Source organism: Echinops telfairi, unplaced genomic scaffold (assembly GCF_000313985.2).
Source record: "Echinops telfairi isolate 266 unplaced genomic scaffold, ASM31398v2 ScPeMD7_7469;HRSCAF=8507_0, whole genome shotgun sequence".
Lineage (NCBI taxonomy): Eukaryota > Metazoa > Chordata > Mammalia > Afrosoricida > Tenrecidae > Echinops > Echinops telfairi.
The window spans coordinates 28,201,989-28,229,107 of NW_022111372.1; the positions used below are offsets into that span (position 1 = coordinate 28,201,989).

General features: G+C 45.8%; 1 protein-coding gene across 5 annotated transcripts in view; it reads left to right on the plus strand.

Moving 5' to 3' along the window:
* DOP1B (DOP1 leucine zipper like protein B) overlaps positions 1-27,119 on the plus strand; it is a 167,213-nt gene continuing 140,094 nt past the window's right edge. For 3 of the 5 annotated variants that reach the window (XR_006679522.1, XM_045284557.1, XM_045284560.1), the window contains exons 1-2: positions 5-83; positions 8,886-9,057. Coding sequence is in view for 4 of the 5 variants with exons in the window: in XM_045284557.1 (XP_045140492.1) it covers positions 8,920-9,057 (138 nt within the window). In the remaining variant the exon portion in view is untranslated. Of the gene's footprint in view, positions 84-3,334; positions 3,481-8,885; positions 9,058-27,119 lie in introns of those variants that run through there. The other 2 variants (XM_045284559.1, XM_045284558.1) reach the window with 2 other exon arrangements.

Here is a 27,119-nt window from a genome sequence, read left to right on the forward strand (position 1 = left end):
CGCCCTACGGTTCTGCTCCCGCCACCGGTGGGTTCCTACGCCCCGCAAGTGGGCGCGCCTGCTTAGGAGGACCGCAGCCGCCGGTAGGTCGGGCCTGTGCCCCGCCCGGAGTCTGCGTCCTCGGCCTCGGGAGAAGCCGGGGCGTCTCCTCCTTCGGAGCGGACAGCGGCGCGGCTGCCTCACCCTCGAGTGGAGTCCGGACGGCGCCGTGGGGGCGGCTCCAGGGTGCAGGTGGCTCCCGGGCCCGCGGCGCGCGCCTCTGCAGTGCAGGGGCAGCCCCAAGGAGGCCGCGGGCGGGCGCAGAGCTGCTGTCGGAGACCCCCCTAGAGCGCTCGGGAGGCTGGGTGGGGTCCCCTCTCTGTTCTCCCTTGACCGGCGCCCGGAAACTGCAGCCGGGGATGCGCGACCGCGCCTTCGCCTTGCCGGCGCGCTTCTGGGGTACGGCAGGTGGAGGCCAAGTCGGTCATGCCGGTTCATCCTTCGCCTTGGCCGGCGGTTGCCCAAGTGGCTGCTCCTTTGTGTGCCGGTGCGGCCCTAGTCCTGGAGGGAAAGCTGGGGATGGAGACCTTTACAAACAGTTTTTCTGTTTATGGAAAGACCCCCATGCCTCCCGGACTGTGCCCAGAAGGGCTCAGGTCTGCAGTGTGCGCACTCTGGCCCGGGCCCCTGTAGGATACCCTCCCCCGCCAGCAAGGCTCTTGGGCTTCTCCGTGCGTTTCTCTAATCTTGGGATAGCTGCCCGACGCTGGGGAAAACCTTTGTAAAAAAGATTTTCCTTATAAGATCATGGAAGACTCCCACCAGTCCCAACGCCAAAGCCCACCCGTTAGGTGTCTTAAAATTCGTTTTCCGATACAGTTTAATTACCCTTCTGAAAGACCAATTTCAAAATAGGAGGTTTTAGAGTTCGTTAAACCATTTGGTTTGTAGACTTAAAAAAACCCCACCTCACTGTCATGGGGTCATTTCCGACTCAGACTGACTCTTTAGAGCAGGGTAGAATTGCCCCTGTGGGTTTCAGAGACTGTTACTCTTTAAGGGAGTATAAAGTCTCATCTTTTCCCTCACAAAATGGCTGATGGATTCAAACTCTCGGCTTTGTGGTTAGCAGCCCAATGCATAGCCATTACACTACCAAGACTAAGGCATAAAAATCCAAATCCAAATCCAGGCTCCATTGCAGTAGATGCCATCAGTGGTTAAGTGCTAGGCTGCTAACTGAAAGGTCAGTACTTTAAACCCCTCCATGAGAGAAAGATGCGGCAGACGGCTTCTGCAAGGCTGAAGCCTTGGAAAGGACTCTGTCCTGCAGTGTTACTATGAGTCAGAGAGTCGGCATCTATTGATAAATATTCCTGTTCATGGAATTGGCCTATTTGTCATTTTTGTCTTTGTTTTATCTAACACAAAAATGTGCCTTGTGAAACGTATCCACAGTTCTTTCTGATCTGGCTGTTGCTTTTTTAGTTGAACTTGTGTTGCTGAGAAATTAAGACTGGAAAAGGTGGGGGAGCTTGTGCCGACATTTTTTAAAAATTTGAAGAGGGCTGTGTACCATCCAATACTACTTGTTTATATGACTGCAGCATTGTATACTTATGTTTAGTAGACTGTCTTAACTCTATCAGGTTTACTGAGCTATTGAATTTTTCAAAGAAAAGTTGTCCAGATAGATTACAAGATCATTGCCAAAAGAGCTATAAAGTAGCGGAGATCCTGTGGCATCTTGCTAATCTGAATCGGAATTCTGCTTCCGATAGCCAATGGCTTGGTAGCCTGGACAACTTTCTAAACAGCCTGATTCCTAATATCCTTGTCTTCAGGTTGGTTATCCTCCTTACACAGAAAACGTTGTGTTGGTGAGGAGATGGGTTGACTGTCCCCGCTCAGAAGTGCTGTTCAAGTGGCATTCGTTGTTGTTCGCTGCCATGGGCTTAGATCTGATGAATGGAGACCCCATGTGTGCAGGGTAGAACTGCTCCTTAGCGTTTGCAAGGCTGACATTTCAAAAGCAGGTCACCAGGCCTGTCTTCCAGGCTGCCTTTTACAGCCAGTAGTTGAGCACTTAATTAGCTGTGCAATCCAGGAAGTGCCTGGTGTAGGTGGAGGAGAGGAGGGGGCGGGGCAGACTGGCTTGTAGGCTTATTTCTGAACTTCTCATCTGTGCTGTCAGTTACACCAAATAGTATTTTCTTATTCTAACCAACCACAGCACTGAATGGCTCCGTTACCTGCTCTTACCTAGCTGATCGCTCTCCTTGCTGGGTGCCGTGGTGCCTCTGTGCCACCCCACCTCCTAAACATGCACACATAGGCACAGGCTCGCTGTTTTTGACTGAGGAAGCATGCTTCCTGGGAGCTCCAGCCGTTCATGCCTGTGGTCCTGGAGGGCTCTTCCACCAGCAGCTGGACTTCCTGTTTCTAACGTCAGCCTCTGTTACTTCAGCTCGTCCTCAGCGGCTGCAGGTGCCACATTAAGTGGAAATGACATATTGAGGTATTTCCTCCTTGCAGAGACGGTGAACTCCTTGAGAGAAAGAACCCTGCCTTCCTGAGATCTTTCTCCCAGAGCGTAGGCACTGATAGTGGGAAACAGGAGATACGTGGGGTGCTAGACATGTTCTGGAAAAAATGCTGTAGACTGTTTGGATGTACTGACTTATGTCTTTCCTTGGCAAAGTGAAAACATCTCTCGTGACCCTTGCCACTCCTTTTCTGAAATATTTACACAAAGCATGAAGGACATTATTCCTGAGAAAGGGACAGGCCTGTCCCAGAATGAGTCGTCTGCCTTCTTTTGCCATTGTGAATGTATCCTGGTGGTGCAGTGGTTAATGTGCTTGGCTGCTAAGCAAAGGGCCAGTGATTTAACCACCCACCAGCCACTCTGAGAGCAAAAGTTGTGGTAGTCCGCTTTCCCTAAAGATGAGAACTTTCAAAACCCTATGGGGCAGTTTGACTATGCCCCGAGGGGGTCACTGTGAGTTGGAACTTGACCCCATAGCAGTGAGTTTTGTTTTGTTTTGCAGCCAGGGGATCAAGGGCATGGTGGTATGGACAAAATTGTGGGGGGTTTTGCTCAAACACTGTGAGATTGATGGGTGTGATGTCTTAAAGCATGCAGAGGACAGTGAGGTGGTGGGTGGGGCCTTGGAGGCCACTGGAGGAGTCTGGATTTTTTTTTTGTTTTATTGATATATAATTCACATGGCAGACAACTTAATAGTTCAGTAAGAAGAGTTGCGCAATCATCACTACAATTTCAGAACATTTTCTTCTTTCTCATAGATTTACCTATTGCACACTTATGGGAAGAGTGATAAAATATTGCGGTTATGATGGTGGTGGTTAGCTGCCGTTGAGTCAGCCCCCGGCTCATGGTGCCACAAGCGTAACGGAAGGAAATGTGTGTTGTGAGGAACATATACTGGCAGTCTACCAGACGAGAGAAGAAGGATTTTTCCTTTAAGCATGTAACTTGTAAGTGTCCAAAACATACTGCCAGAGTAAAGTGCTGTGTTTCTTCCCCTTATGAAGACCTCATTGATCTTTCCTTTACATTGTGATTTCATTAAAATGTAAACATGTACATGTAAAACTCATTAACATGTAAAACTCGAGGAAGAGCCAAACTGGGACATGAATATTTATCAATATTTTCCAAATCAAGGCAGTAATTATGGAAAGGCCTAACTCAGATCACAGAGTGATAAGCAGTGAGGTAGAAAAGCCCAAATCCAAACCAAACTCACAGCCATCGAGTCTGTTCCAATTCATGAGCCCCTGTAGGGAAGAGTAGAGCTGGCCCTGTGACCTGAGCCAGGAACCCTTCACAGGAGCAGAAAGCCTCCTTCCTCCGCAGCAGGGCTGGTGGGTTCAAACTGCTCTCCCTGAGGTTAGCAGCCCGGTCGTGCAGGATCCACTGTACCACCAGGCCCCTGTGAGGTAGAAAGGAGACTTAGTCCAGCTCTGTAAATCTGGTATCTTTCCTGGAGTATAGTATTTGTACGTTAGGGTTCTTCACTGAGCATACCATTTTCAAGGCCCATTTTATGTGACTTAAGGGTGCAACCATGTGGTGAAACCCCCTTAAATGACTTCTAACACCCTGCTTACTAGACTAAATATCTTAATGGGATGAACCATATATGAAGGTTTTTACTGGAAAAAGAGCATATATTATTAAGGGAGTTTTAGGTATGGTTCCCCCCATGATCCTGTGCCATGCCCATGCCCAATTGCAGAGTAGACTGTTGTGATCCATAGGGTCTTTGACTGATTTTCAGAAGTCTGTCACCAGGCTTTTCTTCCTAGTCTGAGTCTGAAAGCTCTGATTAAATATATAAGCCTCCACTGCCAGACAGGTGGTAGCTGCAGGCGAGGTGCCAAGAATAGAACCTGGGGCTCCCACATGGAAGGCAAGAGTTCTACCACTGGTAATGTACATTAATGTGGATTTGTCCGAGGACTTCTTGGAATGCCACGTGAAGAACTGATGGAGAGGTGGGAGGTTGAACAAGAGCTGCTAGAAGACCTCTGAAAACTTCCAGGTTAAAGGTGGCTTGCACAGAGTAGTGGTGGTCGAGACATAGACCAATCAAGAGGACGGGTGTTCAAGACTTGGATTGAGTGTGGCAAGTGACAAGAAGATAAAGTACAGTGTGACAACAAAAGTCTCATGGGTGATGGAACCATTTTCTGAAAAGGAAAGAGGCCTCTACCTCCTGTTTGCTTTTCTGGAATCTCATTTTCCAGAACTGTCAGGTGGAGATGGAGCCACAGGGGAGGCTTGGAGTTGTAGTGTGAGCTACTCACAGGCCTGCCCTGAACAGCATTCAAGCTGTTGCTGAGTTGTCTGACTCCTAGCAGCACTCGGATAGCCTGGAACTGCCCCCATGGGGTTACCGAGGCTGCCTTCTTTTCTTTTTGGGCATTTTATTGTGGCTTCGGTGAGCAAATCAATTTTCCATTTAATCATCAATGTACATTTTAATTGATGACATTAATGGTAGTCCCCTCAATGCCACAGCACTCTTCCCACTTCCTCCCTGCAGTTCCTATTTCCATTTATCCATCTTTCCCACCCCGTCCTGCCTTCTGAACTTTTATTTGGTCTTGTATGGTTGATGGTAGGAGCAAGCCCCTCACAGGTGTTAGTGTTCATTGTGTAGGCCTGCCTGTTGTTTGGTTGAGAGGTGGACCCTTGCAGTGGGCTCATTTCCAAGTTAACGGGGTGAAGAGCCAAAGCGTCAAGGGTTCCATGGGTCTCTATCAGACTAGTAAGTGTGAATTTTTAAATTTCTTTGATTCTGTTTGATATTGTTCTCCCACTCCATCAGGACCTTCTGTTCTGCTCCCAGTCACAGTCCTAGTGGTAGCCAGGCACCATCTAGTTCTTCTTGTCTCAGAGTAGTAGGGACTATGGTTTGAGTGGCCCATTAGTCCCTTGTATAAATTGTTTTCTTGAGCCTTTAGACCTAGTTGCTCTTCTTTGCTCCAGGCAGGAGAGACCAATTTGTACTTTTGTTGGCCACTCAAAGCTTTAAGACTCCAGTTAGTACTTAATCAAAGTGGTATGTAAAATATTGTCTTTATGGACTAAAGGCTGTCATTTCTACACAAGGAGACCACCCCCTCTTTCTCTTGCAGAGTGGCTGGTGGGTTCAAATGGCCTATCTTTCACTTAGAACAGCGGCTCTCAACCTTCCTAATGCTTCGACCCTTTAATACAGTTCCTCATATTATGGTGACCCCCAACCATCAGAAATAAGTGTTTTCAGATGGTCTTAGGTGACCCCTGTGAAAGGGTCGTTCGACCCTCAAAAGGGTTGTGACCCACAGGTTGTCATTCGACCCCCAAAGGGGTCCAGACCCATAGGTTGAGGACCGCTGACTTAGAAGCTGAGCATTTAATCACTAGGCCGTCAGGGCACTACTGAGCAACATTAGGACCATATACTAATTACTACTACTATTACTACTAGGAGTTTTTACGGAGTACAAACAGTTAAGCAAGGCACTGCTGGTTTGAATCTACCCAGAGGCATCTCAGAAGAAAGGCCTGGCAATTCCCTCTGAACGAGCGCCACCATTGAAAACGCCGTTCTCCCAGCACGCGTGGGTCGCCATGAGCTGGAGTCAGTGCACCAGCAGCTTCTGTTTGCTTTCTTATCATTAGGGGGATAAGGAGTATGGGTAGGTGTGTGCCCCACCACACTGTCTCCAGAAGTTCATTAGATGAAGTCTACAGAAGGAAAGCAAATCAAAATGTCAAAGCATTGATTCTGAGAGGATGTTATGCATGGGACTTTCTGACGGACCAAAGGAACAAGCCAACATTTCTGTTGCATGTGAAGCATTTCAGAATTGTAACTTGTTTCAGTAAATTGGTGGATTGACCTTCAGGTTTTGTTGTTGTTGTTTAGAAAACTGGGCCAAAAATGGCATAGAGCAGTGTTTGTTTGTTTTTTTAAAAATGAAGGGCTGCAGTAAAAATAAGCATGCGTATGCATTTAGGATGTACATAGTGATAATTTTCAAAATGTCAGATCCATCTAGGTTCTCATGTTTCTCTGCTTCCTTTTATCACGTTGGGATAAAAGTAAAAGGAACTGGCTGCTATCAGAGTTGGGGCTGGATGGCCCTCATATCCACCTTTGTCATGGCTGCAGTAGGTCAGGGATAATGAATGCATCTTGTCACTGGCAAAACAGAATCACCCACTGAAGAACATACAAGGGCAAGAACACTAGACTAGTGATGGCTTGGACCCTGGTAAGCACACCCAGCATCTAGACTGGGGCAGTGGTAGAATTCTTCCCTTCCATGTGGGAGACCCCGGAACAATTCTCAGCCATTGTCCCTCATGCACAGTCACCACCTCCCTGTCAGTGGAGGCTTGTGTGTTGCTGCGAAGGTTAAACAGATTTTAGTGGAACTTCAGACTAAGGTGATTGAGGAAGAAAGGTTGGTGACATATTTATTGTGCCAACCTGGCCGATAAACACAAGTCAGATTAACTGAAGGGCGGAGAGATAAATGGCTTGGTGAGCCTCGCCTTTCTTGTCTCTCACTCTTTGATAATCAGACCAGTGTGCGGCTGCCTTGCTTGTTCTGTGCCTCAATTTACAGGCTACACTACCTGTGGGATGCCTAGCCTGTGAATTGTGTCGCTGTAAGTTGAGGTCCCTTTAGGACATCTCTGGAGCTGGGGACTGGTGATGGAACTGGGGAAATAACCACAGGATGGGTTCGAGGGCCCACTGGACCCACAGTGAGGCATACCTGAGCTAAAACTCCATTGATAACTTGACCTCCATAAGCCCCCACTCTGACTTGTGGGCCTTCGAAACACTTTGGGTTTCCTGGAACTAGTGTCAGTTCCAAGCCAGTGTCCAGTAATCCCCGAAAAGTTTGATTATTTCCTTTCCCCCAATGAACAGTTACTCTTGTGAAAGGCCGCAGGTCCCTTTGGGGAAGGCTAGAAGAAAGACTAACAGTATAGACCTTCGCTGATGTAGTAGGGTCCTCCTTCAAAGGGACCCGGCCTCCCCCTCATTCAAGGGGTTGTGGGTCTTTAAACTGGCTCAGGTTTGGGAATTGATTGAGCGATTGTGACTATCTATTCTACTGTTCACCTGATCTACCATTCTTCCGCCTGTATAGATCACATAAATATTTAGTAGGTTTCCCATCTATTTCGTTCCTAGGGACACCGTGGCTAAGTAGCCAATGCCATAATTCCACACGAGATAGGTTTCTTTGATTACTACGGAAACCTTGTTGTCTGTTATAACCACGCCCATCCTGTCTCAGTTGATTCAGTGCTGACACCTGCCCTCTACCATCATGGGGACCAATCAGCCCCACTGTGGGCAAATGTCGGAGTTCGCTTAGGGCAGTGCCCACTGTTAATCCTGGTGCACATAAAATAGCAATTACAGGAGTCTTAAGAGATGGTGGGGCCCACTTCACAAGCTTGATCTACTTCAGAAAGTCACCAGTGGTCACCATGAGTCGAGAAGCAACTCCACAGCAGGCAGCAACAAACACCATTCATGATGAGTGAAGCAAAAAACTATAAGGATAGCCCGTGACAACAGGGGTCCTGGGATGCATTGGATCTTAATAACCAAACAGACACGGGCGCCTTTTTGTCAACACTGCTGTCAGACATTTTACCCTCCATCCTTTATTATTTAAAGTATAATTTTATTATCTTTTTCTTCACCTGATTTCCCTGGAGAATTTTCCCAGTTCTCTTTCATAGTTGTAGACTGGATTGCTACTAGACTGTTCATGTGAAGAACCTGCGTTCTGTGCCGTTCGGTCAGTCTCAATGCTAGCAGTCCCGCAGGATAGAGTAGGACAGCCCAGGGGGTCATCCTGACTGGAGCACATCTCCAGTCTTTCTCCCGAGGAGCTGCAGTGGGTTTGAATCTCTAGCCTTTCCGTCAGTGGCCAAGTGCTCAGCCATGGCGCCACCGGCCTTGTTAAGAGCACAGAAACCGAGAGAGCTACTTTCCCTGGGATTTTCTAAAAGCCCAAAGACGGGAGGAACCATCTGCCCCCAGAACTGCTAACTAGGAACAGTGCGTAGCTAGCAGCTTTGGTGTTTCACTCCTAAAATGAATTCTGTTAGTGCAGTGGAACCTTTGTTGCCCCCTCCTGCCCTGCCAATGTGCATTTCTCAGATCCAGCGAGGGCAGGGAACGTTTATTTTTTTATCTGCCTTGGTGCCTGGCCCAGAGGTCTCGCCCAATATTTGGATTGGATGGTGAGGCGAGGTAGACAGGCATGTTTGTGGAAGCCTGTCTTCTTCGGTTCTGGGCTGGGGACACTTTGTCTCCTTCAATAGCTCACTCATTTGTTTGTTTTTTGATTAGCTTTTAGATCCTTTCTCTGCTGCGAGAATGTAAGATGGATCCGGAAGAGCAGGAACTATTAAATGACTACAGATACAGAAATTACTCCTCTGGGATCGAGAAGGCTTTAAGGAATTTTGAGTCGTCGAGCGAGTGGGCGGATCTCATCTCTTCCCTTGGCAAGCTCAACAAGGTACGTGGGGCTGCCGGTGTTCTCTGGATCACCCAGAGGCGGGAGCGCCACCGTCTTTTGGTTTCTACAAGGAAATCTGCTGGTTTTAACAATTTTAAAAGACAGATCAGGAAATAATGACTCCTAATTCTACTACCCAAATTAACCCACGACTAACATGTTAATTTGTCCACGTACATACATACGTGCATTCTTCCAGTTTGGTTTTTTTTCCCCTGAGCCTAGAACTGTAGTGGAGTTGAAATACTATATGAAGAGAACTTGGGGGGTTGCTTGTTTGTTTCTCAGTATTTACGGTGAAACCGATAACCATTTTAATGATCAAGCCCGTTATTCAGGGAGTGCACTGTTCCTGATGTGACATAAACAGCTGCCAGGGAATCCGGTCCGGTTCCTGGTGACCCTCCCTGTGTCAGAGGGGAACCGGGCCCCTCGGGGTTTTCAGTGACTGGCCTCTCGCAGGCCTCCTGGGGCACCTCTGGGTTGAGTGGGCTCAAACCTCTTGTTCGACAGCTGAGTGCTTAACCCTTTACGCCAACTAGGGCATTTTCTTTCTGTTTGATTTGTTAACATACACTACTTAGCATTTTGACTGCTTCCCCTCTCCACCCCCACTCCACCCCCGCTTCGATCTACTTTTTCACCATTTTGTCACTGATTATTAACTTTCAGAACATTAAAGGATGGCATAAATATGGCAATTTCCCAAACTGCATGAGTATCCGTGCGCACAGGCACACGGTGTGGGCAAGGACAAAAGGGTCAGAGCTAGGACAGCCGGAGCTCTGATCCCATGTGCACTTGATCTCCTGTTCTTTATCTTGTGGTCTCTGGACTCTGGCTATGGAGGGTTCCCTTTAGGGAGGACCTATCTAAACGGGGCTCCCCAGGTGAGCAGTGTTGCCTATAGGTGGAAAAAAACTCTGCTGGGCTTGATGAGGCTGTGCCTGCTCTGTGGCTGGCCGACCAGTGTGCCTGGCACGAGACCTGGCTTTGGAACTAAAACACCATGTGGGAGTTGGGAGATGCCCAGTCTGTTCTGCAGAGCTCAGCTCCCAGGTCAGAGGCACCAGGGGCCCCTGATGAACCTCGCTGACAGAAGGCCTTGCTCCATTCACCCCTGCAAGGAGCAGGGATGAGTGAAGGATGCCAGCAGCTGACCTGGTGCAATGCCCAGCAGCCACCCAGTGGTGGCCACCAGAAAGCAGTTATCTCCACTGACAGATGGTCATCGGGCTTAACAGTAGGCGGCTATGGCAGGTAGTGGCTGGGAAGCTGCTTGGTTTATTGCAGGGTGTCTTTATAACATGTAAATGTCACAGCTGACTACTGACTGGGCAACTGAATCACTCCAAGGTCTTGCACTAAACGTGGAAATATGAGCTTGACACTTCTTCAGTTACGCAGCGCCGATACAGTAGTTCTCAAGCTGACGATTCGCTGACTTGAATGACAGCAGGTAGAGGGGCTGAGGCCTGTTCAAGTCCCTCTGGGTGTCTCACTTTCGTCTTCAGCGCTCCTGGCACATGAAAAACAACATACACCTTAGTGTGTGTGTGGGGGGGTACAGTCCGTTTTATCTCTCTCTTTTTAAGTTGAGGTGAAACTTGCATAACATGCTGTGCTTAGGTGCTGACAAGTGTGGTTCCAACCACAGCAACCTAAGTGCAATGTTGGACTCAGTGATGCTGGTGATGAGCAGCGTGTTGTACGACTTCACCGTGGCTCTTCTACAAACTGTTCCACTGCCGGTCACAGCCTGTCCTTCCTGCACCACTTGCCCTGTAAGTGGTATCGCACTCTAGTTGTCCTTTTGTGGCTGGCTTGGCATATTTTCAAGGTCCACCCACGTGGGAGCATCTATCAGGGGTGGTGTTTTCTTCATGGCCGAAGGACAGTCTGTTGTATGCACATAACATGTTTTGGCTTATTTATGCTCCTGTCCATGGACAGTGAGGTGGTTTCCACCTTCTGGCTGTTGCGATCAGTGCTGCAGTGAAGATGGGTGTATGAGTTTCTGTTTGCACGCCTGCTTGCAATTCTTCTGGGAATATCCGTGGGATCCGGTTTGCTACATGCTACATGCAATCTTCTGAGGAGCCACCCTGACTGCTGGCTACCTTGGCCGTCCCACTTTACATTCCCGCCAGCAGGGCATGAAGGTGTCAGCTTCTCCATCCATGCTCATTTCTGTTCCTTTGGCTGGGCAGGTCTGTCTTTGTGTCCAGACCACATCTATTTTCTGTTTCGTTTTTTAAATAATAACTGCCTTAGTAGATGTGACGTGCTATCTCGTTGTGGTTTGGGTTTGCATCTCCCAGTGACGTAATGGGCTATGTGTTGCGCCTCCAACCACAAGGTCAGCAGTTTGAACTCACTAGATGCTCTGTGGGAGAAGGATGAGGCTTCCTACTTCCCAAAAGATTTACGGCTTTGGAACTGCTCCAGGGGAGCAGTTCTCCTCTGCCTTATGAAGTCCCTAGGAGTCAGAATTCACTAGGCGGCAGTGAGTTGGGGTCCAAGGACTGATGAGAAAGCCTGGTGGTACACTGGTTAAGTGCTCAGCTGTTGGCCTTTAAAGATCAGTGGTTTGAACCCACGCACTACTCTGTAGGAGAAAGATGTGGCTGTCTGCCTCCTTAGAGATTTAGAGCCTTGGAAACCGTGTGAGTCAGTGCACTACAGGATCACACTGAGTTAGAATCAACTCAATAGCAGTGGGTTTTGGTTAATGGGTAATGACTAACAATGTTGAGTACTTTTTTCCATGGACTTGTTAGCCATTTGTAGATTCTCGGTAATGAAATGTCTTTTCAATTGTCTATTTTAAAATTGATTAGTTTGTCTTTTTTTTGTTGTAGGTAAGCATTCTTTATAGATGGTGGACATACGTGGCCCATAGGTATTCAATGTGCAAACATTTTCTCCCATTCTGTAGTTGTCTTGTCATTTTCCTTTGATAATGTTCTTTGGACAAAAGGTTTTAATTCATCGCTGCCTAATGATGAAGATTTATGCCTATATTTTCTTCTTAGAGTTTTATCATATTAGCTCTCATTTTTTGCCCATTGTTTAAACATTGTGTGGGGTGTGTCGTTTGTTGAAGAGTCTGTATTCTTTCCCTATTGAATGGTCTTGGTATCTTCGTTAAAAATCAATTGATTCAAATGTTGGGTTTACTTCTGGTCTTGATTCTTTTGCTCTGTACATCTCTCTTTATGTCCATACAATTATTATTTTGGTGATATTTTAAAATTGTTGTTGGTAGGTGCTGACAAGTTAGTTTCGACTTGTTACGTTTGAGCCCCGTCGAAGCCACCGTGTCAATCTGTCTCATCGAGGGTCTTCCTCTTTTTCGCTGCCTCTCCACTTTACCAAGCAGTACTTAAATAGTGGCATCGTTTTAAGCATTTCAATATATATCAATTGTCTTAGCCATCAAAACAGCCCTTGTTGGGTACTGACATACCCACGTTTTTTAGATGAGAAAATGGAAAGATAGGAATTTAGTTGGCTAATGCTTGCCACAGGTGATACTTGCTGTGAGGGCAGAGACTTGCTCCCCCTTCCTGATGTACCTTAAGTGTCTGGGACTGTGCATGGCATGTATGTGTGTGTGTGTGGGGGGATTCAGGCGTGGGACAGTGTGGGGTGTGTGTGTGTGTGTTTTCAGGCATGGGACAGTGGTTGTGTGTGTGTGTGTGTGTGTGTGTGTGTGTGTGTATGTGTTCAGGCATAGGACAGTGTGGTGTGTGTGTGTGTCTGTTTTTTCAGGCATGGGACAGTGGTGTGTATGTGTGTGTGTTTTCATGCGTGGGACAGTATGTGTGTGTGCGCCTTGTGTGTATGTTTTCAGGCATGGGACAGTGTGGTGTGTGTGTATGTGTGTGTGTGTGTGTGTTATGTTTCAGGCATGGCACAGTGTCCCAGAGGCATGAACTCTGAGTGCAACCTGGAGTGTTTGCTTTTGTCGGAATGATGTGGGGCGCACAGGGAGGGACCCCACCAAGTATGAGCAAAGCCAATAAGAGAAAACAGCAGCAGTCCAGCTACTGTGCAGAGCAGTTTGGCCGCTCCTCAGAAAGTTAAATATAGCATCACCATGGCTCCAATAGCCCCAGGCCTACATTCATATTCTAAGAGCCTTGCACACAGGAACACAGAGGTGTGCCTCTTTCGTCTGTTCCCTCTCAACCTGCACGAAACATCCAAGTTCAGTTCCAAGCAAGCACTGTCTGTTTTTCTATGTAGACTTATATTCCTAGTGCAGTTTTGTATTGGCTGCTGCGCCTGCTATTGCTGGCTGCCACGGGGCTGTCCCTGACTTGTGGCCACCTTATGCGCAAGGGACCAAAGCACTGCCCAGTCCTGCACCAGCCCGATGTTAGGTTGCAGGCTGGACTGTTGTAATCCAGAAAGTGTTCATTGGCTGATTTTCAGAAATCGACCACAGGCCTTTCTTCCTAGTTCATCTTAGTCTGGAAGCCCTGCTGCAACCTGTTCATCGTGATAGCCATAGGCCGGCATCCACTGACTAGTGGCTGCGTCTGAGGTAGATAGGGGTGCTGTTTTAGGCAGAGATGGCTCTGATAAGACAACATTTGATCAGAGACCTGGTGAAGTGAGGAAGCTGGCCACAAGGCACCCCAGGGTGTGTGGGTCTTCCAGCCTTGGCAGGCATCTTTCTATGGCAGCAGATCTCAACCTGTGAGTCGCAACTCCTTTGGGGATCGAATGACTCTTTAAGAGGAGTCGCCTAAGATCGAATGACCCTTTCACAGGGGTCGCCTAAGACCATCGGAAAACGCATCTTTCCGATGGTCTTAGGAACTGAGACACTGCTCCTCTATCCCGCTCCAGGTGGGTCCGCCCATATGCAGGTACACCCACATACGAGTACCCGGCGTGAAGATTCTTACCCATGCTACACCATGCTGCAAGACAAAATTTCATTTATTTGTAATTAGAAATAAATATTTCACAAAATATAATCACATATTGTTTTTGTGACTCATCACTGTGCTTTAATTGTGTTCAATTTGTAACAATGGAAATACATCCTGCATATCGGATATTTACATTATGATTTATAACAGTAGCAAAATTACAGTTATGAAATAGCACCATACTTAATTTTATGGTTGGGGGTCACCACAACATGAGGAACTGTGTTAAAGGGTCGTGGTATTAGGAAGGTTGAGAACCATTGGTCTATGGTATAGTAAGGAGGTGGGTGTGGGTGGAATAGAGAGAATTCGAGAGAAGGGTAGAAGAGGCAGTTTAAGTAGCTAGGGTCAGACCATAGCATTTTCCTCCGAGGTGAGGGGAAGCTATGTCAGGGTTTGGCACAAGGTGAGCTGTGCCTTACCTGTTGAAAGAAGCCCTCTGGCTGCCTAGTTACGAATAAACCCTAAAGTGTTGAGATGAGACATGGGGGCTTCAGGTGGCACTAGGAAGGAGCAACGCTTCAGGTGGTAGCAGTCACTTGTTTCTGTGAGACATGGTTTTATCTGTAACCGCATGCATCTGCCAGCATGAATAGGATCATTTTTTGCTTAACAGTTATCTGAGCCTTTGGGCCCTTATCAAGGCTTCAGTGCGTTAGTGTGACTTACACTTTTGATTCTGGAAATGAAGGATGGTAGAAATTCTTTAAGGAGCCCTGGTGGCATGATGGGGTAAGCATTGGGATGCTAACCTCAAGGTGAATGGCTCAAACCCACCAGCCACTAAAGCTTTACAGACTTGGAAGCCCTAAAGAGCAGCTCTGCTCTGTCTTATAGGATGGCTATGAGTTGGGACTGACCTGATGGCACCTCAAAACCACAACAAAATGCATCTGAATGCAGTGGGTTTGTCTTGTGACTCAGTGGTTCAGCACTCAGCCGCTGACTGAGAAGTTTGCATTTGAACCCACTCCGTACCCCTGGGCGGGGCGGCCTGGCCATCTGCTTTCGTGAAGACAACAGCCAGAGAACCATAGGGCCCCTTCTGCTGGGTCACCTGGGTTGTCAGGAGTAAGAATCAGCTCAACAGCACCTGACAACCACAGCAAATGAAGTCATCTCACCACTAGAGCATTGGTTCTCAACCTTCCACATGTCACAGCCCTTTCATATAGTTCCTCATGTGGTGACCCTCCGCCCCCACCATAAAATTATTTTCATTGCTACTTCATCACTGTAATCTTGCTGCTGTAATGAATCAGGCGACTCCTGTGAAAGGCTCGCTTGACCCCAAAAGGGTCTTGACCCACAGGTTGAGAACCGCTGCACTAAAGCTTCTGGCCTTTATTTTATATCGTGGGGAAATACACACAAGAGTGACATTGAGTGCACTCACAGTGTTGTGCAGTGATCTCCTCTGTCTAGGTGGAGAACGTTTTCATCACCCCAAAAGAAAGCGCTTTAAGCTGTCTCCCTCCTTGCAGCTCCTGGCAACCCACTCTGCTTTCTGCCTCAAGGGATTTCCCTCCTCAGGAGATTGCATGCAAATGCAGTCATGTAATGTGTAGCCTTTTGTGTATGGCTTCTTTCATTTAGTGTCCTGCTGTATTGTAGCCTGTGTGGATAGTTCATTCCTTCTTACGGCTAAATAATAGGCCATGGTACGGATTTCCCACATTTAGATGAAAAACAAAACTAAAACACCTCACTGCCATCAAGTTCAGTCTCACTCATAGCGACATTTAGATTCACTCACTCCCTGCCATCCAGTTGATGCCCATCATAATGACCCTATAGGACAGGGTAGAACTGCCCCTGAGATGAACTATTAAGCCAATCTCAATTTGTAGACATTGGGGTTGATTTCATCTTTTGGCTATTTCGAATAAAATTGCTTTAAATATATATCCTAAATTCCTGATAGGCCCCCTCCCCCCTTTTATTTTGTAGTTTCTTCAGTACTTTACCATTTTGCCGAATGGCCAGATGGAAGGTGAGAGAAGAACACCAAGCCCTACTTCTCTCACCAGTTGCCATGCAGCACTTCCCCAACCCTGACCCTGACCCCCCAAGAATGAAGCCAGAGCTCATGCACGAGGTCCAGGACTCAGTCCTCCAGAGACCAGCCGCAAGCTGGAGAATCCCCAGGGCTCCCCTCACTTCTGGCTGCAAAGTTGGAGGTTCCTTCTACTCCCTCAGGATGCCAGTTGTCAGCTCACTCCCCACCCCACCTCTGACCCGCTGACTCCCACTACTCCCTTGGGTTCATAATTGCTGGGTGACTTGAGGAACTCGGCAAAGTGCTGTGCTTACTCAGTTAACGTTTCTAGGATGCACAAAGTGAAGGGACGTAGGGAGAGGTCTGTGAGGGTCCCCAACTCGGAGCTTCCAGTTCCAAAAGGGCACTCTGTTCTCCCCACGCACCCCTCCCTGCACTGATGCCTGTCACCAACCAGGAAGCCCTTGGAGCCTCGTTTCACCAGCCTGATTGATTGATTGATTCCACCCTCTCACCCACTCTGAGCTTGGCTCATGGAACAACGCCATGGGTCTTTCTGGCCAGTCCCATACCTCATTCGGACAAACTTAGGTGTGGTCTTGAAGCCTCATCTAAGGCATCTCCAGCACTAGGGAAATTCCAGGGTTTTAGAGGTTATCTGTCCGGAACCAAGGACTGGGACCAGGTTCTTTGGGTGAAGTTCATTTGAAGCCCCGCAGCAGGTGGCATGCATAGCAAAGGAGACACCGGGTCTTGTTATTGTCACAAGATTCAGATTCTGAAGATGTATTTCAGAAGTACAAAGCACTTCCTCTTATAGCAGAGCCCTCTTAGTGTGGTATTTCTGAAGTAGTGGCAAGGAGGAGTACGCACAGGAACCTTGGACTGGGAGTGGAAACCGGATGAACAGCTCTGTGCATCTGGCCAACCCATCTGTCCCTAACCACCTCCTTTTGTCATTAAGTAGGATTCAGTAAGATAAAGCTATGGGGTCTGACAATCATGTGTTGGTGGCCGCTGGGCACATCAGTTTTTGCAAACATTTATTTCTGATGGAAGCCCATGACCATGGTCGGTCATTTCATTTTTTCTCCCCCCTGGAACTTAGTGAAGAGCCTCAGTCCCCATATGTGTCATAATAAATCTCTGTGCCCAGAGCTTCTAAGTTGCTCAGGATACCTTTCCAGTTGATACATGCCCTCTAGAGCTGCATTTCTCTAGTTCTATACCAGCTCCTCTTGGGGGGTTGTGTTGTAGGGTGTCTGATTGGGGTTCATCTCTGTGGGCTAGGCTTTCCCAGGTATCTGCTGTGAGGTCCCTCAGCCTTCCACTGAGCTTTACCCCCAGTTGGAAACCTCGCTGTGCTCCCTACTGCAGGGGGCAGTGTTGGTTCCATGGTGGAGTGAGTGCTCGCTGCCCATGCAGAGACTTGGGTGTCATTCCCGGCCAGCACCTCTCCTTCACACACAGCAGCTACCCATTTCGCTCGGTTGTGCACGGGTGGCCTTGACTCAGCTGACTCAGCAGCCTGGAACAATAACAACAAACCCGGCTGGGCCAGGTTGCCACGGGCTGAATGACCTTGACGCGGTCTGTGAGCCTTGCAGGCTCCAAAACTCCAAACCAAACCCACAGCCATTGAGTCGCTTCTGGCTCACGGTGACCCTGTAGGACCAGGTAGAACTGCCTCTGTGGCTTTCTGAGACTGTAACTCTTTATGGGAGTCGAAAGCCTCATCATTCTCCCGCAGAGAAGCTGATGGTTTCGAATTGCTGGCCTTGAGATGAGCAATCCAACACATAATCACTACGTCACCAGTCTCCTTAGTTCTGAAATGCATCTCTGAGTCCATATAATATTGTCTGATTCAGGACCATGCTAATTAGAGGATGCAAACTCATACACATTGAACATGTTATCAAGAGAGACCAGTTTCTGGAAAAAGCCTTCATCCTCGGTGAAGTAGAAGATCAGCAAAACCGAGGAAGACTCTCAGTGAGAGAGATTGAGTCAGGGGCTGGCGCGGTGGCCTCCGACATGCTGAGCGCGGTGAGGATGGCGCAGCACTCGGCAGTGTTTTACTCCGTTGTACTTGGGGACCCTATGAGCTGGAACTGACTCAGTGGCACCTGACCCTAACGCTTGACGCCTAACGCCTGGGCAGTTATTTCAGCTCTTTCCCCAGACCTTTTGTTCACACTCCTGACTGTGATCTTGACAGCAGAAGTTGTCAGAACAGTGGCTTGTTCAGGTCATATCGAAGGACATGGGCTTGTCTGGCCTTCTGAGAAGAAAGGACACTTACGGCTTGTTGACAGTATTGGCTCTTTGCTTTTAAATATAGCAGATCTGTGCTCTTGCGGTAGAGTGGTCAGAACAAGATCCAATTTGTCCCTGGCCAGGGTACGATTTTTCTTGGCACCCAAACTTAGAAGATGCAGCTAATAGAATGTCAGAGCTCCAACTCCTAATGTCTGGCAGAGATAGGCGGCGCATTCTGCCATCCTTCTTTAGCTAGGTGATGTAGTAAGGGGAGAGGGTTGGATGACACTGCTTTAGACCCACCTTCAGATGGTTCCCAAGGTGCTGGGAATCTCCAAGGGCCTTACTGAATCAGGGTGCTTATGGCTGCCCACTGTGGCAGCCACAGAAAGACTGAGCTGGTCTTTGTGGGTTTTGATGAAACGCTGCATAACAAAACTCCCTCACAACAGTACACCATTTAAAAGGTAGAGACACGGATCTACATTCTTCACATTGTGCATCTAACCTCACCCTCATTTTCCAACTCAGTCTACCACTAATAACCACAATGGAAAACCCCCAAGCAACAAACAAAAGCAAATGAAACTCACAGCCATCGAGTCAATTCTAACACATAGGGATTCCATAGGGCCGAGTAGAACTGCTTCATAGGATTCCCAAGCCTGCAAACTGTTATGGAAGTGTGCTGCCTCATGTTTCTCGCAGGAAACGGCTGGTGGGGTCTAACCCTCACCATTTAGCCAGCAGTGTCATGCTTATCCCAGTGTGCCACCAGAGTGGCCCTAAACAAAGCCTCCTCCTCGGCCACCACCCATAAGCTTTGGTTTCTATATATTTGCTTACTTCATACATTATATGTTGTTTGTCCCTTTGCAACTGACTTATTTCACTCAGCATATTTTCAAGGTTCGTCCATGCTCTGGCATACATCAGTACTTCGTTTCTTTTGATGACTGACTATTCTTTAATAGACCACGTTTTCTTTATCCATTCACCTGTTGGTGGAACTTTTGGTTGCCCCCACCTGGCTATTGTAGAGCACTCTCATGAACATGGTGTGCAGGTTTCTGGTTTCATTTCTGGGTACACATGTAATTGGGATTTCTGTGGGTCATTTAGTAGTGTAATATTCAGTTTTGTTTCTTTTTCTAATATAAGAAATTGATCAAGCATGCAATCAAGATGTACTGATAATTATTGGTGATTGGCATGCAGAAGTTGGAAGCAAAGAGGAAGGAACAGGAGTTGGAACATAGGCTCTTGGGGATAGAAACAAAGCCATAGATCGCATGATAGAATTTTGCAAGACCAACAACCTGCTTATAGCAAATACCACCTTTCAACAACACAAGGTGACTATACACACAGATTTCTCCAGATGGAATAAACAGAAATCAAATTGACTGTATCTATAGGAAGACATGTTGGAGAAGCTCACTATCAGCAGCTAAGAAGGCCAGGGGCTGACTGTGGAACAGACCATCAATTGCTCATATTTAAGTTCAGATGGAAGCTTAAGAAAATTAAAACAAGTCTATCAGAGCCAAAATATGACCTTGAGTCTGCCCTACCTGAATTCTTAGAACATCTCAAGAAGATATTTGCTGCATTTGAACACTAATGTCAAAAGACGGATGAGCTGTGGGAAGATATCAAAAACATCCAACAGGAAGTAAGCAAAAGGTCATTAAAGGGCAGGATAGAAAGAAAAGATTAAAGTGGGTGTCAGAAGACACTCTGAAACTTGCTCTTGGTTATAGAGTAGCTAAAGCAAATGGGAGAAATGATGAAGTCAAATTGCTGAAAGGAAATTTTGAAAGGACAGCTTGGGAAGACAAACTAAAATATTATAATAAAATGTGCAAAGACCTAGAGTTAGAAAACCAACAATGAAGTACATGGTCAGCAAGAACCCAAGGTCAGCGTATCTGAAACTGAAAGAACTCAAGAAAAAAATTCAAGCCTCAGATTGCAATTGAAAGATTTTAATGGGCAAAATATTGAATGATGCAGGAAACATCCAAAGAACATGGAAAGAATACACAGAGTCACTGTACCAAAAAGAACTATTCGCTACTCCACCATTTCAAGAGTTCTCATATGAACAAGAACCAATGGTATGGAAGGAAGAAGTCCAAGCTGCCCTGAAAGCATTAGTGAAAAACAAGACTGCAGGAATTGATGGAATATCAATTGAAATGTTTCAACAACCTGATGAACCACTGGAAGCACTTAATCATCTATGCCAGGAAATTTGGAAGACAGCTAACTTGGGCAACTGACTTGAAGAGATCCATTTGTACCCTTTCCAAAATAAGGAGAACGAACAGAATGCTCATATTTTAGAACAATTTCATTGCTATCACATGCCAGTAAAATTTTGCTGAAGGTCATGTATCAACAATTGCAGCAGTACCTTGACAGGGAGCTGTCAGAAGTTCTGGCTGGATGCAGAAGAGGATGTGGAACGGGATATCATTGCTTATATCAGATGGATCTTGGCTGAAAGCAGAAAATGCCAGATGGTTACTTGTGTTTTATTGACTATGCAAAAGCATTGACTGGATCATATGAAGCCCTGGATAGCCTTGAGAAGAATGGGAATTCCAGAGCACTTCATTATGCTTATGCAGCACCAGTACATGGATCCAGAGACATCTGTAGGGACAGAACAAGGGAATGTTGCATGGTGTAAAATTAGGAAAGTGTACCACAGGGTTGAATCCTCTCCATACTTACTCAGTCTATATCCTGAGCAAATAATCAGAGAAGCTGGATTTTATGAACAATGCTGTATGGGGATAAACAACCTATGGTATGCAGATGACACAACTTGCTTACTGAGAGTGAGGAGGACTTGAAGCACTTGCTGAAGATGATCAAGGACTGCAGCCTTCAGTGTCTATTACAATTCATTGTGAAGATGACCAAAACCCTTACAACTGAATCAGTACATACCATCAAGAAAAATGGAGAAGAGGTTGGAGTTTTCAAAACTGTTGTCCACCTTGGATCCACAGTCAGTGCTTATGGAGACAGCAGTCAGGAGTTCACATGGTGTGTTATCCTGGGTAAATCTGTTGCGCAAGGCCTCGCTAAAGTGCTGAAAAGCAGGGAGGTGTCACTGAGGACTAAAGTGGGCCTGATCCAAGCCATGGTATTGTCCATTGCTGCATGTGCATGTGAAAGCTAGACTTTGAATAAGGGAGACCGAAGAAGATTTGATGTGTTCGAATTGTGATACTGGCAAAGAGTATTGAAAATGCCATGGACTGCCAAAAGGACAACTTGTCTTGGGAGAAGTACAGCCGAAGTGCTCCTTAAAGGCAAGGATGCAGAGACTTTGTCTCATGTATTTTGATAGTCATCAGGAGAGACCAGTCCCTGGAGAAGGACATCATGCTTGGTAAAGTAGAGGGGCGAGAAAAAGAGATGGGCCCTCAATGACATGGATCGACACAGTGGCTGCCACAATCTGCTCCAGCATAGGAGCAATTGTGAGGATGGCGCAGGACCAGGCAGTGTTGGTTCGTTCTGTTGCGCATAGAGCCAGCACCACCTCAGTGGCACCTAACAAGGACAATGACGTATGAGCTGCTAACTGGAAGGTCAGCAAGTCAGGCCATCAGCTGCTCCTCGGAGAAAGAGGAGGCTCCCTGCCCCAGTAATGATTCACAACCCAGAAACCTTGTATAGTGTTGCTATGCGGCGGAATCCTCTTGATGGCATTGGGTAATCGTAGATGGGTTAAGTGTCCCACTGTTAACCCAAAGGTTGCAAGTTTGAACCTGCCAGCAGCTCGATTGGAGAAAGAGTTGGAAGTAAATTTCCATAAAGATTATAGTCTTAGAAACTCTGGGACAGTTTGATTCTGTGCTAGAGGGGCACTGGGAGTTGGAATCAACTCAGAGACAATGGGTTTAATGGCTGAAGACATTGAGTACTCTTTCATGTGCTCATTGGACATTTGAATAGCCTCTTTAGTAAGTTTATTCAATCTGTTTTTTTAATTGGGTTGTCTTTTGTTGTTGAGTTATAGACATAAATATTTTTTAAATTTTAGACACTTATTATATTTCCTGAGAAGTTCTCCTAATCTATAGGTAATCTCCTGACTTTGTTGTTAAAGCCTTTTTAAAAAAAATCATTTTATTGGGGTCTCTTACAACTCTTATAAGATTCCACACATCAATTGTATCAAGCATATTTGTACATATGTTGCCACCATCATTTTCTAAACAGTTACTTTCTATTTGAACCCTTGGTATCCACTCCTCTTTTTTCCCTCCCTCCCCTCACTCCTATTTTTTAAAGTCTTTTGACGAACAGACGGATATAATTTATCTTTTGCTGCTTATGCTTTTTTAGTCGTATCTGATAATGTATATCATTAAAAACCAGGTCTCGTGGTCTTTTGGGAAAGCTCTTCTCTTTGCTGAAAGGCGTCTGATAGGTTCTTAAATCGTCTATAGCTAGGATAGGCTATTTATTAGTGTTTGGGTAGAAGAACATTCTTGGCTGTGCTTTAAGATCTTCAATAGGGTTGCACACAGACTTGGACAGATGATTCACACACACACACGCGCGCGCGCGCACACACACCAGTGAACTAAAATAAATTAAGGACACAAGCCCATCTCGCAGGATTGAGTTTATGGATATGGGAAAGGGCTTGTGATCCCACTTACATTTCATAAATTTTGTCAGGATGGTTATAAAGCTAGAAACTTCATGGCAGTCCTGGGTAAGGAAGGGCGGAACTAAGTTAAACTCGGCTCTTTTTCAGAGGATAACTCTTTGCCATGGCAATCAACATTCAAGGTTCTATTTGAACCAGATATGTACAGGCATGTATTCTCACTTGTCTTTTTAAAATAAGGTAATATTTTAAACATCTTTATTAGTATATAATAAGCTGTACTCATTTAAAGTATTTCTTTTCATGAGTGTCTATATATATTCTATATATAATAAATTTATATCCATAAAGGGATCACTACAACCAGGTCATAAACATAGATTATCTTCTTAAATTTCCTCCCTGCTTCTTTGTAACTCCTTCCTTCTCTTTCTGCCTGTCCCAGGCAACTGTTGATCTGCTTTCTGCCACTGTAGATTAGTTTGCATTTTCTCAAATTTAATATAAATGGAATCATGCAGTATGTACTCTTTCTGTTTAGGGGGAGAAGTATCTGAGCTCTTTCACTCTGCAAAGCTATTTTGAGAGTCATCCAAGTTGCTGAATGTATGGATTGCTAATTCCTTTGTACTGCTGAGTAGCTGCACCACATTTTGTTTATCTATTTCCCTTTTGACGAGCATTTGAGTTGCTTCCAGTAAATAAATATTTAACTTCTTAAAACACCACAAAATTATTTTCCAAAGCAGTTGTAGCATTTCACTTTAGTCCCTGCAGTGTATCGGGGATGCTAGTTACTTGGTATGATCAATCTTTTTCATTTTAACAAATGTTGTAGCAGGGATCTAGCAGTATCTCAGGGCGGCTTTAATTTACATTTCCCAAATGTGTGGTTGTTGGCAACTTATTTTAATCCTGTAGAATATAACACAAAGATAATGATAAGAATTGTCCCTGCTTTATTGATCATATATGTAGTAGCGGAAAATGGCCAGTAACCATTATCAATAGAGGAGTGATGGAGCAAGTCATGAGACAATAGAATATGGTATATGCAGCCTATAAAAAGTAGATCTATGTAGCGACCGATATGAAAAAAAACTCATGATAAAATGAGCAGTATTTACCTATTTTACTCAAAAAAGACAGATTGAAAGTTTGTGTGAAGCACTGTGTGTGTGTGTGTGTGTGTGCGTGTGTGTGTGCGTGCATGTGTGCACACGCACATGCATGTGTGAGAGAAAGAGAGGAGGAGGTGGAGGAGGAAGAGGGAATTGTAAATAAATGTATATGCATAGAAAAGATCTGGAAGGCTTTTAATGTTGGGCTGGTGTGTTTCTAGTTTCTCTTCATTCTAATTGAGGCTGTAGTGAGCACCGTGCTGCACATAGCTGTGTTTGTCCACACACATCGCCAGGGGCGGAGTTGGTGTTCTGGAGCTAATCCATCCATAAGGGGGTAAAATGGGAAAAGCTCCACTGGATGGAGCTTGCATTGTACACATTTTTTTCCCACTAGGCGTGCATCGAGCAACTCGCTCTGAGTTAGTGCACCCATTGGCATCCCCTGGGAAGTTTATCTCTGATCACAGTAAATTTTTTTGTAAAAGCTGCATGAACCTCATTTTTTATGATGGCTGATTTAAGAGAACAGTGTGCAGCTGTGAAATTTTGTTCCTGCTTCGTGAACAATGCTGCAGAAACTGCTGTGATGTTAAACACAGCTTACAAGGACAGATCTATGGGAAAAACTCAAGTGTACGAGTGGTTTTCTCATTTCCAAAAAGGTGAAATGTTGATTGATGACAAACCTCATTCTGGACTTCTGTCAATTTCCCAAACAACGAAAATGTTGACAAAATGTGTGTACTTGTGCTCAAAGACCAACGATGGACTATTGAAGAGAGATGAGGAAGTTGTCTGGACTGCCTTAGAGCTCAGTTCAGTGAATTGTAACAGAAGATTTGGGCATGAGAAGGATCCCTGTGAAATTTGTTCCTTAGGTTCTGACTGACCAGGAAAGAGGGTGTTGAGTGGAAGCATGCTGTGCTTTGAAAGAACAGCTTCAAAGCCACCCAGACTTCTTGTCATTACTGGTGATGAGACATGGTGCTATTCTTACGACTCTGAAACTAAACATCAATCAAGCCCGTGGAAGATGCCATCCTCACCTCACCGCAAAAAGCTCGTCAAGTGAAATCAAAGATCAAGACGGTGCTCATTTGTTTTTTGATGTGAGGGGGATAGTGCATTTGGATTTCATTCCAGCAGGTCAGATTGTTACTCAAGCTTTCTATTTACAGTTCTGAAAAGATAGCGTAATAGTATATGACAAAAAAGGTCTGATTTGTGTCAGATAGGGGACTGGTTTTGCCACCATGACCGTGCACCTGCTCACACAGCCATCTCAGTGTCCCAGTTTTTGTCCAAAAACAGCATGCCTCTCTTGCCCCGTGCACCTAACTCACCTGACCTCACTCTATGCAACTTCTTCTTGTTTTCATGAATGAAAAGGGACATGAAAGGACAGAGATTTGATGACATAGAAGAGGTGAAGAAAAAGTGAGGGAAGTGCTGTCAGATGAGTTTGAAAACTGTTTCCAAAAATGGAATCGCAATTTGACAACCATATTAAGTGTAATTGAGAGTACTTTAAAGGTGATAAGGTTGTTCTGTAAAAAAACCCAAAAAGTTAAATACAGAGCTCTGGGGGGGATCTGGATTTTTGGGGGGTACCCCCTTGTTTGCTGGTCCTAGAACCACAGCTGTTACGCCTGGTGTGCTGTGTAATGTGTTGACCAGGTAGCCCAGATTCTCTAACCTGATGTGATCCCTCTCGTTCGATGTGTTTTCTACTCCAGACGTTTTCTTCTATCCCAGCACATCTTCTTACATATGAATGTAAGAATCACCTGTAAAAGTAAAAAAATAATTTGTTAGTGCAATTAGGTAATATTTATTAAGAAATCCTACTGGTGTGGAAGTTAAGTGCTCACCTGCTAACTGGGAGGTCTGTGGTTTGAACCCACCCAGCAGCTATGTAGGTAGAGAAAAAACCGAGTGACCTGCTTCCCTGCAGATCACAGCATAGGAAAACCCTGGGGGCACCTCTAGTCTGTCATTTGGGTTGCTATGAGGTGTAGTCAACTCAACACTAAAAATTCGTTCCCATCAAGTTAATTCCAACTCAGAGCTACTCTGTAGGACCAGGTGGAACAGCCCCTGTGGGTTTCCAGGACTGTAACTCTTTATGGGAGTGAAAAGCCTCATCTTTCTCCCGAGAAGCGGCTGATGGTTTTGCACTGTTGACCTTGCCATTAACAAACCAACGCTTAACTCACTGCCTCACCAGGGTATGTAACAACAAGTAATAATTACTTGGGAAAGACGTTATTTCCGTTGAGTCCCCACACATTATATTGATATGTAGGAAACCACATCAATTTACAGAATGTGAAACCAAGCTGTCTTAGTTAATTTGTTTCTAAGTTTGTTCATTTCTTTTCCCTAGGTGTTATATTCTATTCTCTAAATACACAGGCATGCTATCAGTCAATCTTAAATTTTTGTATGTGTTCAATATTTTGTTACTATTTTCTGAAATGTCATTAATAATGGTGATACTATCCATGCATTAATGTCAGTGCGACAGTTACATAATCTCCTGTCAACTTGTGAAGGGGTGGAGTCTAGCCTGTCAATCAAGCCATAGCCAATGAGGCCTCTATGGGCATGGCCTTCTCCTGAGGATTCTGGGAACTCCTATCTTCCTCCTGGGAGGCGGGAAGCACACAGTGTCTGCTTTGTTTTCCTGCTGACAAGACACATGGAGCTACGCTAGAGGCCTGGAGCTGGAGGAGCTACATAGAAACCCACACCAATGCTAAGATGCTTCCACCGCCACTGGATCCACAAGACTCCCCACTCATTGGCCTGTGATCTTCCTGCTTTCGGCATCATTGCATGTGTTATGTGAGTCTGAAGAAGAATTTACAGATTGGTATTGCACAAATGGGCTAATATGAGACTTAAGGATTTGATCTGGACTGGGCTGGGATGTTTTCTTAATATACAATTGCTCTTTTATATAAAGCTCTTTTTTTTAAATCGTTTTATTAGGAGCTCATACGACTCTTATCACAATCCATACATACATCAATTGTATAAAGCACATTTGTACATTCATTGCCCTCGTCATTCTCAAAACATTTGCT